Source organism: Pseudopipra pipra, chromosome 3 (genome assembly GCF_036250125.1).
Source record: "Pseudopipra pipra isolate bDixPip1 chromosome 3, bDixPip1.hap1, whole genome shotgun sequence".
Classification (NCBI taxonomy): Eukaryota; Metazoa; Chordata; class Aves; order Passeriformes; family Pipridae; genus Pseudopipra; species Pseudopipra pipra.
Genome location: NC_087551.1, coordinates 11,036,681 through 11,051,626, shown reverse-complemented (window position 1 = coordinate 11,051,626; position 14,946 = coordinate 11,036,681). Strand labels below are relative to the sequence as shown.

Here is a 14,946-nt window from a genome sequence, read left to right as displayed (position 1 = left end):
AAAAAAAAAAAGGGGGTGCGTTTCTGGATGGGACAGGAAATTTTTTAACACTCAAAACCCTTGAAGGGATTCAATAATCCAGGACCATGGTGTAGCCTGCTCCAGTAATTTATTTCTCTGACCATGTGTTTCTTATGGTTGCTAGACATAAAAACTGAGCAGTGTTTTGTGCAGCACTGTTGTGCGACTACAGTCAAAATTGGGGCTTTCACACTAGGACTGAGACACCTCGGTGTGCTTTGTGTGCCTGAGACATTTATGCTGCTTGTGTTTACGATGATGTGGCACCTGCACAACTGAGCAGGGACTGTGTTCTGGCTCTGGCAAGAGTGTTTTAATGATCTCAACAACTGTTTCATTTGGTGTTTTAGGCATGGGGTTAAAATGTCCAGAAATGCCCCAGTCACGTGCAAGCTGGAGGTGGACTTCTGGGTGTTTGTTTCCCAAACAGACCTGTTTCCTGGCTGTGCTGTAGCCAGTTTTGTCTGTCTGGTGGGGGACAGGAGGGGTGATACAGCAGAACTAGTGACCCTTGCTGCAGGGGGTGTTGGGTCATCTTGTCCTTGTGCCACCACTGGAACAGGTTTGTGTCTACATGGTGCTGCTTCCTTCAAGAAGCATGTTTTCCAAAGGATCTGACCTCTATGGAGTATATCAGTGTCTAGATGGGGAGCACATTGCTGTTAGCCAGCCATGGAGTAATGTGATCCCACGTCTGGAAACCAAAGCTAGGAAAAAAACCCTTGTGTGTCTTCAGCAGATGCTGTAGGAGCAGCCATGGCGGCGGATTTTGCCCAACACAATATCAGGATGGCATGTTGGTCTTCAGCAACGTGCTGCAGCTGTGGGGCAAATGAATGGACAAGGGGCAGCTTTGTGGCTGGGGTGTCGTGCAGGATGGCAGATGGCATGGTCTTGGGGTTTTTGTAAGGAGGAAAAGCATCCTGGAGCCAGGATTAGTAAGCAGCATCTCTCCCCTCTCTCTCTTCTGGGCTGTCTGACTGTGGCAGGGGCACCCATCCTCTCCCTTCCCACCCAGCCTGTGGCACAGCAGAGGTGTAGGGCCTGAAGAAGGTGCTGTGGAGTGCCTGGTCCCCAGAGCGCTGTCACTGCAGAAGCATCACGTTTAACTTGTCATTAATCATTGAGTTCTGCAGTGATAATGGCCCATCTGAGCCAGGAAAGATAATAGCAATAAACAGACATCCCTAATTCCAATTGTAGCTGCTGAAAATTGGTTGTTGCCTCTTGCCGAGGGATAAAAATGTAACTGAGTCTTGATTGAAAAATTCTGGGGAAGCCGCCTTATCTTACTGCTTTGCCAGATAAAAAAAAAGCCTCATACATAAAAATAGACAAAATGAATGGAGAATTTACAAACATCTATATTTTGTGTTAGGAATTGTGATAAAATTAGGAAAACAGCTGAAGACACTGATTTATACAACTGTGACTATTTCAGGCAATGAAGGTTTACATATCACAGTTTAACAAGATAAAAGGTCTCCCACGAAATACATAGATGACAGACAACTCATCTGAATTTGACATAACACAGCATCAAGTACAAATGTAATGTGATGAACAGTGCCAGGTCATTCCCCAGTTAGGTAACATACAACCTCTTGAATAAGGCAATTCAAATATAACTCTTAATTCAAATCACAACATACCCAGGCAGCATGCAGGGAAAAGTAATTTATTTTGTATATTGGAATGACACAACTTGCAACATGTTTTCATTTTATGTAGTTAGAGCAACAGGATATAAACCATTCAAATTATATATATATATTTATATATATATCTCAAGTCAACAGTTGTCTTTACTGGAATAAAGATTATCTGTTTTTGGTAAAAATAAAACTATTTGAATTCACTAATTAACAAAATGCACAGTGATCAGAAACCCAATTCTTCTCACTATTGTCTTCCCTGGCTTGCTCACATTTCTCCGTGATGCAGCAGCTGCACAACCCCGGATTCAGAGAGTTCCTTGCACAGAGGAACAAAGATTCACTGGCACGTGGATTCCACTGCTGCAGAGTGTGCCACCCACACCTGATGGACAGCAGTGCTCCCATCACACCCATATGCACCCCATGGCTTGGAAACTGCTTTTCCCATCTCTGATTCTGGGCACCTGCCCAATAAAGCACTTACACACGTGCCTGACCTTTGGGGAGTCAGAAGTTGAATTGCATGTGGAAACACATTCACTGGAATGGGCCTTTCATTCCTTTATTACCAACTAATTCCTCCAGACCTTTGTGACCAAGACATTCGAGAAACTGTAAATCTGCTCAGAAACAAAAAAAATCTGAGCCAAAAATCTCTTTGATATGGTGGTGCCTAATGTGGCTGAGGATGTATTTCCACTGCAACAGACTTGGGGATCACATAAGGTAATGAAGGCTTTTTCTAGTACTGAAAAGTTCTTTCAAAAGGAAGAAATGAAGAAGGGAAAGAAGATTTTTCCCTATAATAAAAAAAATTAGTAATTTCTGAAAAGACTAATCTAGGCAGCTTCTCCCTGGTGAAGGGCTGTACATCCCTCTGTTTTAACTGGATACCTGCAGGGACAGATCCTCTTGCTAAGGTGTCATGTCCCGTGGTGGCTGGGTCTCCCTTGTCCCATCCTCATGTAAGGAAGGGGACAGATCTGGGCGTCAGCAGGATTACTTCTGCTACTGGTTCAGGGCTGCTTGCAGATGCCAGGCTTTGGAAGGGGCCAGACTTTGTCAGTCTGAAGCCTTGGGTGAGGGTTCCCCATGTGCCACAAGGCCTATTGAGGGCCAATAAGGATATAAAGCCCATAAATAATGAAGAAGCTGAAGTCTGGATGTGAGGGAATCCAAATGCCCCAAGCCTGCAAATGGATTCTAGAGAGATTTCTCTCCTTCAGGTAATCTACACAGCAGCCACAGCAGCAGCAGCCACCAAGACCTTCCTGCTGGACAACTGTCCCAGGCTTCAAAACCCATCTGTCAACCAGAGTAACTATGGAGAAGCTGGATTTTCAGTGTGATTGTTATGGATCTTTTTTATCACCTTTACAAAGTTGTCTTGTGCCTCCCTACTACTCTATTTACTGCTCTAGTAAAAAAATCATTGGCATATTTCTTTGCCCTTAAAGATACAAAAAAAAAAAAAAATCTTCAAAAGATGTGGGGAGAAAGGTCCTTTCACAATGACATTCAGAGCAAAAAGAGAGAAACGACATTTTACAGATCATTAGAGAGCTATCTTTGGCAGAATATTTCAAATAAATTATTTTTACAAATATTTTCTGCAGTCATATATTTATTTTGAATAGATCACTTTCAGCTATAGGGTTACTGGTTCACTACTCTCTATTAATAGGAAAACACCACAAATATAAAAATATATGAGCTCAGCACAACTTTTAGGCTACCACGACTGTGTCCAATAATTTCAAAAGTTGTAGATTGATACCACGGAAAATATGAAACAGGTTTTCTAACAGCGTGTGTCAGGTTAGAAGATCACAGCTCGTGGCTGCTGTAAAACACACCAGGGAGGGTGGCTGGCGCCGTGGCACGGGATTAGCGTGGGAAGGAGTTGGAGGAGCTGGATGCTCAGAGCCAGTCTCTGCCATCACCAGCCATCTTCCCATGGGGAATCGTCTCTCTCTGACCCCTAAGGCTTAGAGATGTCGTGCTGGGTGGTGGCTGAAGGGTGTCCTCCCTGGGCAGGAGAACTGGGGAGCAGGTGGGTGACACCGGGCTCGCTGCGCTGAGAGTTCCTGACAAACCAAGCCGTTCCCCGGTCCTGTGCTGTGCCCCAGGAGGGAGCTCAAGTGCGGCAGCTTCCACTCGCAGAGTTGCCTCCTTTCACCTTTGCATGGGAAAAAGCACCGAGGGAGCTGCAGGCTTCGCCCTTGCACCGTGGCCAGATCCTGCCCCAGACTGTCTCCAGGACCCCAGCAGGATGGTGACTCTGCCAGGAACCCCAAGCCTGAGCCATGGTGGCCCAAGAAGGGGGCTTGCCTGGTCCCAATCTCCCCCTGCAGCACATGCCACCGAGTCCATCAAACACTTAGATTTAAATGTTTCGCTTTGTTTATACAGCATGTACAGAATATACAACATCGGACAATTATTTCCCAGTAGACTAGAAGTGTCTCCCAAGATGACTTCTTTTATCAACAAATATATATATAAATTGACAGTAATAAAAGAGTCATACCAACAAATATTATGGCTTTTCATATAGTGTAGCTGCATTGTGCCATTGAATTTGTGAGGAACTATGACAGAGACAGAGAGATTGGGAGGCTCCAGCTGCTGAGCCCATGGGTGACCCAGCTTTGACCCACCAGCACAGGGGCTCTGCATTGCTGGGGCAGTGTTAGCTCGTGGCACCAAGCACGGCACAGGTGGCAGAAGGAAGGAGGAGTTGAATTTATGACCAGTGCTCTGGTTCCTGTCACCAGGCAAACCAGTTCTTCTGCAAACTCTCAGCCCTGCTTTGAAAAAAATTGGCTCTGTCCAGCTGGGGTCTGCCTGCCCTGTCCCTGGCGGGGGGACCAGGGGGCCAACTGGGCTGTCAGAGATCTTCCCCCCCCCCCCCCCCCCCCTCTCTCTCTCTCTCTCTCTCTCTCTGTCAAGGTTTGCACAAGATGTCTGTCTGCCCTAGAGTGCCCTGTGGCTGTGAGGTGGAGGACACACAGGATGATGGGTAACACAGGATGACTGTGGCTGGGCTGACTGGTGCTTTGGGTACGTCAGGAAGGGTGGTTGCAGCCTCCTCCCCGCCTGCCTCCCCCGCGCTGCTCCTGTGGTGATGGGGAGCTCCCCTTAGGCTGCTGAGCAGGGGGACAGTGGTGGCTGTCAGAGGGGAGCAGGAAAGCTAGAGCCATTATATCTGGAGCACGTCACTGATGTGCTCCAGCACATCCAAAATACCAGAAGACAACTTGCCCTGGCAGTGCCATCCCCACCCTGGCATGTGGTGCCTTTTGGGGGGAGTCACCTGTGCTGCAGGGACACTTGCCTGCTGCCTGCCTTGCCTCATGGGATGCATCCAGCCACCAGCTCTTCCCCTCACTTCTTAGGCCCAGAGAGCCATTTCGAGCTCTTTCTCTCTTGCATCCTGCTGTTCCAGGGGATCCTTGCTGCCTCAACCATGGGGAGCGTACAGCAACCCTGGGACAGGCTGTGCAGGCAGCTGCCAGCTCCCTGCCCGAGCATCCCTCCACTCCTGAGTGGGACAGTGGAAGAAGCTTCTGACATGGATTACATCTCTGCCAGGAAAGATGTGTTTCCATGTTCTCTCCAGGCTCACAACAATAGCCTGATTTTTACTCTAGAGGGAGGAGCAGTTGTTCAAGTGTGCAGAAATGACTTTTGAGAACTGGAGTGGTCACTCAAGCATTGAGATAATTGGGTCTCTTCATTAATGCAGAAAATTAGTAATGGATCTAAATTACCACTACTGTAATTTTTTTACTAATTCCCATCTCATCTTGCTCTCCTTCAAAATATCATGGCCACTCCCTGCAGGCCTCCCTGGCTGAAACCAGGGCTGATGCTCCCATGAACAAGCATGGGGAGCTCAGGTCTCTCTTCTGGCTCTGCCTGCAGGGTGCTGGGCTGTGAGTGGCTCTTCCCTCACGGCAGTGATGTGGGGAGCAGCAGAGAGAGAGTACCGTGGGGAACCTGCTGCCTTTGAGATGTGTGACGTTTCCCGGTGACTGCTTTGCTCCTGGCAGTCTGACTGCTTTTTGCAGGGAATATCCCAGGGGCTTGTTTTTGGGGTGGAAGGTAGGTAGAATGTGGTATCCTCTGTGTCCTCTTCTCTCTTTATTAGTGGTGATGTTCACACCTGGTGAACACCAGGTATACCAGAGACCTCTCCAAGTAGCTGAGGGACAGCAGTAGGTGTAAAGATGCCCATCACTGCTGAGTGGTCTTCAGGAAGTTCATGGTTTGGATTTTACAACCTCATGCCAGGTCTCCTTGGCACAGAGACCCAGGATACAGAGGGCTGCAATTTACCAAACTCTGCATTTTGCGGGTTTTACTAGCATGTCTCTGTTCTTCCAGCTAGGAATTGTAGGAGAATTCACCAACTTCTGCCTTTCATCCACAAATAAAACTGTGCTGGATTGCTGAACAATGTCCTCGACAGGTAGTCTTGAGAGCTGGACTACGTGCAGAGCTGTGCCTCCTAATGCTTAATGCATTATGGAAAAAAGAAGTAGGACAAATGTTGTCAGGGAAAAAATAAATAACATTTTCTTCCTTGCTAACATAGTGACTGTAATGTAAGAGGTATTATTGCCATCTATTGCTCTCTTGAGCTGCTGAAAGAAGTGCATGCTTCCTGATTAAGAGCAAGACAAGCAGGTCTCCTGCAAGGCTCCCTGCATGAGCATGTTTTTCTCAAGAGCTCGGAAGATGAAGGAAGCAACATGGGGCAAACGAATGAAGACACAACAGGCATCGGTTCATTCTCATTTGTACAGGGGGAGTTCAGCCAAGGGGTACCTAATGTCAGCTCTTATTGCAAGGAAAGGCCAGGGCAATGTACAGGGCTATAGCTGAAGGCAAGAGGCAAGGGAAACATCTCAGCATTACACAGAGCAAGGGGAAATCCAGTTGCACAGTTCGCTACATCCCTGGGAGTCGCAAAGCCACTAGTTTGCAAATGCTTTCATTAATGTTCCCAAATAAGCTTGTTAGCAACCTGGGACACATTTGCACAACCAGGATGCAATCTATCCTGTGCCAGCACAGCAATTTTACAGTGACTCAGAAACTCTCCTCATTTTGAAGTATCTCCAAAAAGAAGCTCATCTGCCAGAATCTCAAATTTCTGTAAGTGAGGAGCCTGTGGGCTGGGGTAGAGGGGCACATACTTCTGGGGATGACAGTGCCATGGACTGCTATGGCAATTTCTGTCAAGAAAACAGAGCAACAAGGCTGAACTGTATGCAGGTCTCACTCTGCTGTCATCTATAAAGAGTCTCTTCTGAGTCAGAAGTAAAGGAGAGGAAATAAATCCCACCTCAACAAAGAGGTCAGGAGGTGCAGGGAGAGAGCTCTGTGCCAGTCTTCTGTGTCCTGCAAGGGTTTAGGAGCTCTAAGAGTGGATAAACATCCCAAGCCATTGCAATTTGCTCTACTTAAGCTGTGCCCATTTTAAGCAGGGGCGGGAAAGTCTTGAAACTCCAGTCAAAGCAATTAGTTTGTTCTGGAACATAAAGGCAGGGTTGGGTTGGGGGGTGGAGCTGGAGCATCTGTAGGACTTGACAACGGTGGAAATTCAGCAAAAAATGTTTAATCTTCCACAGACTCATGAGTGAAGGACAGTGGTACAATAGAAACTGTGCCTGTGGGTAGTGGCTGTAACACTGCCTGGGTGATGAGCAGGAGGGGCTCAGCACGCTGAGCTTTGCCTCTGCTGCATGGAAGTTTGCCTTGCTCCTTGGTTTTTAGGGGCTTAAGTCCACCACATCGGATGGTTAATCTTTGTCCTGAAACACAGACAGCAAGCCTGAGCTAACAAGTGTTGTTGTTTGTTCCAGTGAGAAAGGAGACTTGTCTCACCACAGGAAGCCCCCAGTTGTGGGGCAGGAGGGACAGAGACTGCTTCTCTGCAGGGAACCTGGAAGAAGATGGCATGTGAAGAGACTCTACAGGGGAGGCAAGCACAGAGCAAGGCCAGGCAAGCACAAAGCAAGGCCAGGCTGGATTATCACTGTGTATAGACAGTCATTTTGGGACCTTGAGATGGCTCAAGACAGGTGCTGGAGGATCCCAGCATCAGGTGGCATGTGCTCCTGAAGCATCACAAATGGTCACCATTGCTACCTGAACTGGCGTGGGGCTGCGTGCTGGGAGGGGCAGAAAGCTTTTCTAGTGCAGTACAACAGGCCCGGGGCTGTTTTGAATCAAATAGATAAAAGTACTGTCTGGGGTTGGTGCCCATAGGCAGCCAAAAAGCTAAAGGCTTTTTTGTACACAGATTTCTGTATCTGTGTGGAAATCAAGATGCATGTCCATACCCATGGTAGCCGGGACAGAGGGACATGCTGTGGCAATGCCTAAAACAAGGTTTCCAGATCTGTGTGGGACCCCACAGCACTTCTACCCTCCCTGTGCCCTCCAACGCTGGGCACCCCACCACGCTCAGCAGTGCTCCACAGCACCTGCTTTGGGAACAGTCTGCACCCCAGTGCCCTCTTCCATGCTTCTAGTGAGTGGAGCCACAGCCTGGCATCCATAACCTCATTTGGGAAGGGGGAAGGAGCCAAGGGAGGGTGCAGAGCCTGCAGGAGAGGGTGGTAAACCACCCTGGGGACACTGGGACTCAGAGGGCAGGGCTGGTTGTTCTTGAGATGCTCCAGAGGGACAGCAAGAGCCTATGGAGACTTCTTGGATGCTCTCAGGGGCATACCACAGGCAGAAAATCCTTCTAGTAGCAGCAAGCTTCTGTCTTTGCTGATAACAGCTCCTGTTTGGCCAGACAGATCCCTTTCCCTTGCAGCTTTCCTTCCCTCTGCATGAGGGGTGTTGCTGACTGGCAAGAGGCTCTTGGCACCTCTAGTTCCAAAAGCAGAAAGGCTCAAGTCCATAAAAGGTGAGGAATCTCACTATATTTATTGTCCCCTGGTGCTTTTTGCAAGAATACAGATGTCTCTGGATGCTTTCCTATGCAAGTCAATTTTTTTACAAGATAAACAGGCTTTTCTACAGCTGTGCAGCTCGTGTGTATAAGCATCACAGTAGTTGGTCATTGCATACTCAGAGAGGCCAGAAAGGTCCCTGGTGCTCTGCAAACGTGCTTCCCCAGATGGGCTTGAGTGCCAAAGCCTACAGAAAATAATTCAAGGCTTTCTCCTGGAATGACACCATCCAGCATTGTTTTCCCTCTTTTCTCTCTCTCCATTGCTTTCTGGCTATGCCCAGCTCTGTCCCTCCAGGAATGTAGCTGAGTCTCCTCCTGAGTTATGAATATGGCCACCAATACTGTTGCACTTGACTCTTACCCAAGCATTTAAAAATAGCTGTAACAATAACATAAGGGCTCTGGTTCTCCAGTCCCTGCCCATAGCAGAAATAGCGTGATGAGTTTACAGACTGCAGCCAGACTTGTGACCAGAGCGGGCTCAAGGCCTCCCCTCTCCCTTTTGTCGTTTAAGGAAGCGATGAGAGCGGGGAAGAAGATGCACAAATGACTCTTGTGATCGTCCCTCATCCCAGGGGCACCACAGGCTGCCTGGAAAGGGGTGACACATGGACAGGCACCTTGTTTGGAGATGAGGGATTCACATCTCTGGAGGGAGCGGTTCCTGTGCTGCCCTGGCACAGGTAGCAGTTCGGGTGGGCTCAGCCATGTGACACTGCTGATTTGCAGCTCTTTTTATTTTTTTTTGCACTTTTTTCATGTTTTCAGTTTGTGGCTGGGATTTGCCTCCACTCCTGCTGACCCCTGAAGAGCTGGGAATGTGGTTTTTCCAAGATGCTTAGGGCTGTCTCTGGTGTGTTCCTTCTGCTTGTCCCCAAGCGCTTTGCAGTGGCCTGTGGAGTTATTTGGGGGTCTGCCTCTGAATGTACTTTGGACCGTGCTGCAACTTTTCCTTTGGTTAGTGGGGTGATGAAAGGCAGTGAGAGCAAACAAGGCAGGTAGATGTATGGAGGCCAAGAGTTTAAACTGCTGTTTCTGGCAACATTTCTGAACCCAGGCCTTTATCAGAGATGCTCCACGTCCTTCCCTTGTGAGGGAGGGTGGGGAGGCTGGCAGGAACGAGGAGGAGATGGGAGAACACTGGCATGAGACAGGGGACCCGGGAAGCTGAGCTGTGGCCCACTCGGCAGGCAGGCACAACAGCAAGACGTGCCTGAGCTGGAGACTGTGCTTCCTCCTGCTGCCTCCCAGCAGTGCAGGTGTCTTCTGGAGGAAGGCAGTTTGCTTTTGCCTTCGGAGAGTATGGTTTAAAGACAGGGCTGGTGCAGAAGAGCAGGCATGGCACCCTTGGGAATACTGGCAGGTGTCTGGGGCTCAGTGGAGCGGTCCTTCCCCTTGCTGCTCACCCACAACTCCTCCATGAGCGCTGGGCACACACACATCACGCTGTGCATAACCTCGTTGAAGATGCCAAAAAGCACACAGCTGGCAGGGAGTAATTGCATAAACAGGGCTGGTGTTTACCCTGTGATTTAAGCCTTGCCCTAAGCAAGCACTGCTCCATCATTTCCTTTGGAAAGCTCTGTGAGCAAACAGTTATTTACTGTCTGTTAACCTGAGTGGCTACACAAGTCCCATTTGGCTTGATAATTACTTTAGTGACTACAATTCATTCTGAAGAAGCAAATGATGAGAGCAAAATACCAACATCACCTTTCAATAGAAGCAATTACTGGGTCAGAAGAGCTGCTTTGCTTTCACAATCCACTGCCTGTGAAAAGCACATAAACGTGACTGGCCATGGTCGCTTCTGGCCTGGGGAGTGTAGGAGTTTGACTCACACTCATCCGGGAGGGTGCTGAGCACCCACAGGGAGAGCGAAATGGCAGTATGGCTGGCCAAAAGCAGCACAGGGTGTGGGGAAGGGCCAGATTCGTCTGAGAGCAGCACAGGGATCATGTTAGATCCATTGGCTGCCAGGGTGTGTTAGTTACTTGCTCTGCCACACATCCCCTTGCACTGGCAAGTGGGAATTCTAGTGCCTCTGGGCCTCTACAGACATAGTCATGCTGCAATAAAATCAGCCACATCCTACCCTTTCTCTTTTTGCCTGGTGGCACGTTTCTAGCCTGGAGTTTGACAGTCAGACACTGCTGTTGGTGCCATCTGGACCGGCTGTGTGGCTCCATCCTGACCTTGCTTGGCAGACAGTCAGGAGCATGGGCAGGACCCTGGGAGCACACATACCCCACCAGGAGGCTCAAGGAGAGCCCCACTGGATGAAGGCAGTGCTTGCCTGGGACCCATCTCCAGACCTGGGTTGAGCTGGTGTTTGAGTTCAGCTGTCAGAGCAGGACCTCCCAGGCATCATGGGGAGGGTTTATTTGGGGACAACTCGACAGAGGCTGCCTGAAACACAGGGAGGAGCAACATCCCCGGGCATGCGGAGACTTTTCTCCTCCTCAGTGCTGGCTGAGCTGGGTCTGAAATGGCCCGTGGCACCTGGGCAGGGGCACAGTCAAGCAGCTGTTGAGAGCAGCCCAACCTCCCGATGTACTTGGTGACCTCACGGGGTGTCTCAGATCTGCTTTGGCACCCATGCACCCTGCCCTGGTAATGCATCCTCCCTTACAATTAGCTCGTGGCTTAACCTAGAGCAAGCCACTGTGAGGCTGTAGCAACAGCATGAGCAACTCCAAGTAACTAGAAGACACAACCAGAAAGAGCTGCTAGGTACCCTGGGGGCACAGGCACGGCTGGCCTCAAGCCTAGGGCAAGCCAGCACTGACTAGGGACCCAGTACAGGAGCAACACCTGAACCCAGAAGGGTGGGTTGCACTGCAGCTTTGTCCCTGGGTGGTTTCCTGCATCCCCCTGAGGGTGGAGTGGACTGTGAGCCCCAGCTGTATGGCAGCATACCGAGCCTGAGGCACCATGGAGATGGAGCAGGAGGAAAGGTGTGAGATGGGGCAGGAGAGAGTGTGCAAAGCACCACTACCCCTGTCAGTGGCAGAAACACGGTGAAGGCAAACCAATGAGTAAAGGAGAGATGGGTACAAAGGGGAAAACAACTGGAGGGGAGAGAAGGGTTTTCCATAGAGAATATGCAGGAGCAGTACTGGGTCCATCAGGAATCATTACAAACTTTATTTCTCTGTGCATTGTGTACCATTGATAAGGATCATCACAATTAGTGGGCTCACTGCCTATAGTGGTGGGCAATACACACAAACTAAAAAAATGAAGCCAAACAGATGAAAATGAAATCATTGTACATAAAGGTAATCATAAACCTGAACAACCTGCACCTGTGTTTGATTCTTCCCCCAAAACAATGAAAAACAAAAAGAAAAACCCCTAACCCAACCAAAAGTGAAAAAAAAAGGCTCGAGAAAAAAACCCCCACAACTTCATATTCCTAGAGAAAATCTTACAGCAGATTCATTAAAATTTCCACAGATAGTTCAAAATGAGTACAAATACTCCCAGCCAGCTGGTTATGGTACAAGCATCAGACATGGTTTTCAGCTGAATGGGAAGAGCTCACCACGGACATGCAGGCTGGGAGTTTGCCTGGCCGGAATGTGAGGAAGCCTGGCAAAGGGCATAGGGTAAGAAGACATCTCTCAACACCAGTGCACAATGTCTCCTTTCTGCTGTGCCCCGGGGAGCTCTATACCCACACTTCCCTGGCTCGGCTCTCTACCCCAACCTGCACTACTAGCATGGGGGGTGATGCTGAGTTACACCTCCCTGTCTCATCCTCCCAAACAATTTTGGATTCAGAGAGTGCAAAGTGTGGCCTTTTCCTATAGGAGATGCTTCCTGGTTGCACTCAGCAGAATGGGAGATCTCTTTATGGCCCTTCAGCCCTTATGTTGAATTACTCTGCCTCCAAATGGCTGTGGGAAAGGACCAGCTTTGGGGACTGATCCTGATGGCTTAACACTCAGAAACAGGGGCTGTCACCAGACCTCTGGGGATACAGGGAATAGCAGGGGACCAAGGGGTTTTGAGGCAGCCACCGACTATAAAGGCAGAAGCAGGGAGATGCTGGGAGTCAGCCATGCTTGTCCCCCTTGGACTGCTCGTCCCACTCGGGCTCCCTGGGACCTTGTGTAAAACCTTGTGTGGATAGTGGAAGCCTTCACACTGGCTTCAGCATGTCAGAGGACCCCAGCTACGCAGGTAGAGTCTGCAGTCTCTGGGGTGTGGGTTTTCCTCCCCTCAAAACCTACATCTGCGTGGCTGTTATTGCTTCTCACGGACCCATGCAACAAGCAATAAGTGGGGACAGCTTTCCATCCTTTTACCCCCTGCTAAGAGGAAACAAACAAACAAGCAAAAAACCCTATGGCAAAACCAAACTAACTAAAAATAAATAAAACCCAGTGAAAAGAAAAACGCTTGTATCTGCAATGCTCAACCCACATGGTTGGAAGGACTATCGCTATAGGTTGCTATATACAGATAGATTTCATTTCATTCATGCAAATGTTACAAGTACCACGACAGCATGCCCGAGGAGGTGGAGGAAGCGGGAGGGAAGCCCCGCTGCCCCACACAGCCTCGGCTTAGGACACTGGACACAGGGTTGCAGCTGTGCATCCCCAAAGCATGGAGAGGGAAGGGTGAGGGGCATGTGGGTGGGAAATGCTAGTTGTACACACGCCAAAACAAAACAAAAAAACCAACCCCAAATCAATGACGAAAACGGTTTGTGTTCTATCCTTAGAAAGCTCCCAGTTTCCCCTTTGCCTTCAGTTTGGTCTCTTGCTTCTCTCCAACAGGGCCAGAGGGGATGTTCCCGAGTGGCGAAGGCAGGTGGATGGCGGTTGGAGATCAGAACCCTTGCTTTCTTCTCCTTCCCTTGCCCACTGCTCTGTTTCTCACCAGCTACCCTGGCCTTCCTCATACCGACGCACCCCGGTCACCTTCACATCCATCTTCCCAGGTGGCTGGTGGGTGGGAGTCAGCGGTGGAAAGGGGCTCGGTGGCCATCAGCTGCTCCTGTTGGTAGAGTCGCAGAAAGGGCCCTGCTGCCTGGCTCCTGGCTTGGGCCACTGCCTGGGGAGGGGTCCTGCTGGCTTTGGGGTCCTGCCTAGTTCAAAGGATGCTCCAAAGCCGCTTTCCATCAGCAGGTGTGTGAACATGGCAAATCTCTTTTATTCTTTTTCTCTGTTCATTATACACAGCATTATATCTATATCTATACCTATATATCACTCTATATAGATATATATAGATATACATATATTTACTATCTCTTATTGTCCTTTTAGAAGCCCTTTATGTGGCAGTAGGCTTCCAGAGATGAGAAGAATATGTACAAGAGCCAGAGGAGGATAAAGAGTGAGGATGTGAGCAGCTTGGAAGTCCGCGGCCCGCCCAGCTCACCTCCAATCTCGGGTCTCCGCCGGTAGAGCAGCACACCCACACTGATAAAAGCAAAAATGGTGAAGAGGGTGACGGAGAAGGCCAGCGTGCCAGGTGAGACTTGGAAGGCTTGTCCGTGCGCCGCGTGGTAGATGGCTGCGATGGACCAGGCTACCCCAATTCCCAGGAAAACGTTCACAGCATTGCTCCCGGTGACATTCCCGATGGAGGCGTCTGCATACTGGTCCTGTGTTGCTGCTACTTTGCTGGCAAATGTGTCTGCAAAGGAAAGGAAGAGAGAAACCCTCAGGAAACATCCAGGTAAGGAGGGAGAGCAGCAGGCAGCCTGGGGACAAATGTCAATGGCAACACCTGGGGAAAGAAGATAATGGGTAAGGGGATAGGGTACAACCCATTCTGTGGGCACTCCTGAGGAAGAGCACAACTGGCCAGAGCCAGAGTGACAATCAGGGTCTAGAAATGCACAGGAGGGAAATCTCAATGTTCAGAAATAGGAGGCTTCCCCCAGTATGGCCTCAGACGTCCTGCAGTTCTTCAAGCAAGAGACAACACTACACTGCATTGGCCTCTTCTCCCACATCCACTAATTTGTTCACTTGCAAAAAAACTGCAAAGGCTGGAAAAGTTTTGTGGAGCCACAGTGGTTTGTATCTATCCTTCAGGTCCCCTGAAGTTTTTTTTGTATTTCTGAGTTTGCTTTAATGTTTTTCTGATATCTTTTGCCTCACTGAAGTCCAGTGACCTTGACACTTTTGGTAAACCAGAGGTCATCTTTCACCCCTTGGGAAGAAAAACCATGTAGAATGGTGCATGCTTGCCCAGGTGCTCCACTGGCTTTAATATCAGTGATAAAACCTGGCTGACCTTTTATATGGAAACTCTTGTGTCAAGCAG

General features: G+C 49.2%; 1 protein-coding gene across 5 annotated transcripts in view; it reads right to left on the bottom strand.

Annotated features, from left to right (window-relative positions):
- Nucleotides 1-1,365: 1,365 nt before the first annotated feature.
- The window catches only part of SLC8A1 (solute carrier family 8 member A1), a 128,321-nt gene continuing 114,740 nt past the window's right edge, over nucleotides 1,366-14,946 (bottom strand). For all 5 annotated transcript variants that reach the window (XM_064647723.1, XM_064647727.1, XM_064647725.1 and 2 more), the window contains one exon: nucleotides 1,366-14,310. In XM_064647723.1, the coding sequence (XP_064503793.1) occupies nucleotides 13,934-14,310 (377 nt within the window). In that variant the 3' untranslated portion in view covers nucleotides 1,366-13,933. The remainder of the gene's footprint in view (nucleotides 14,311-14,946) is intronic.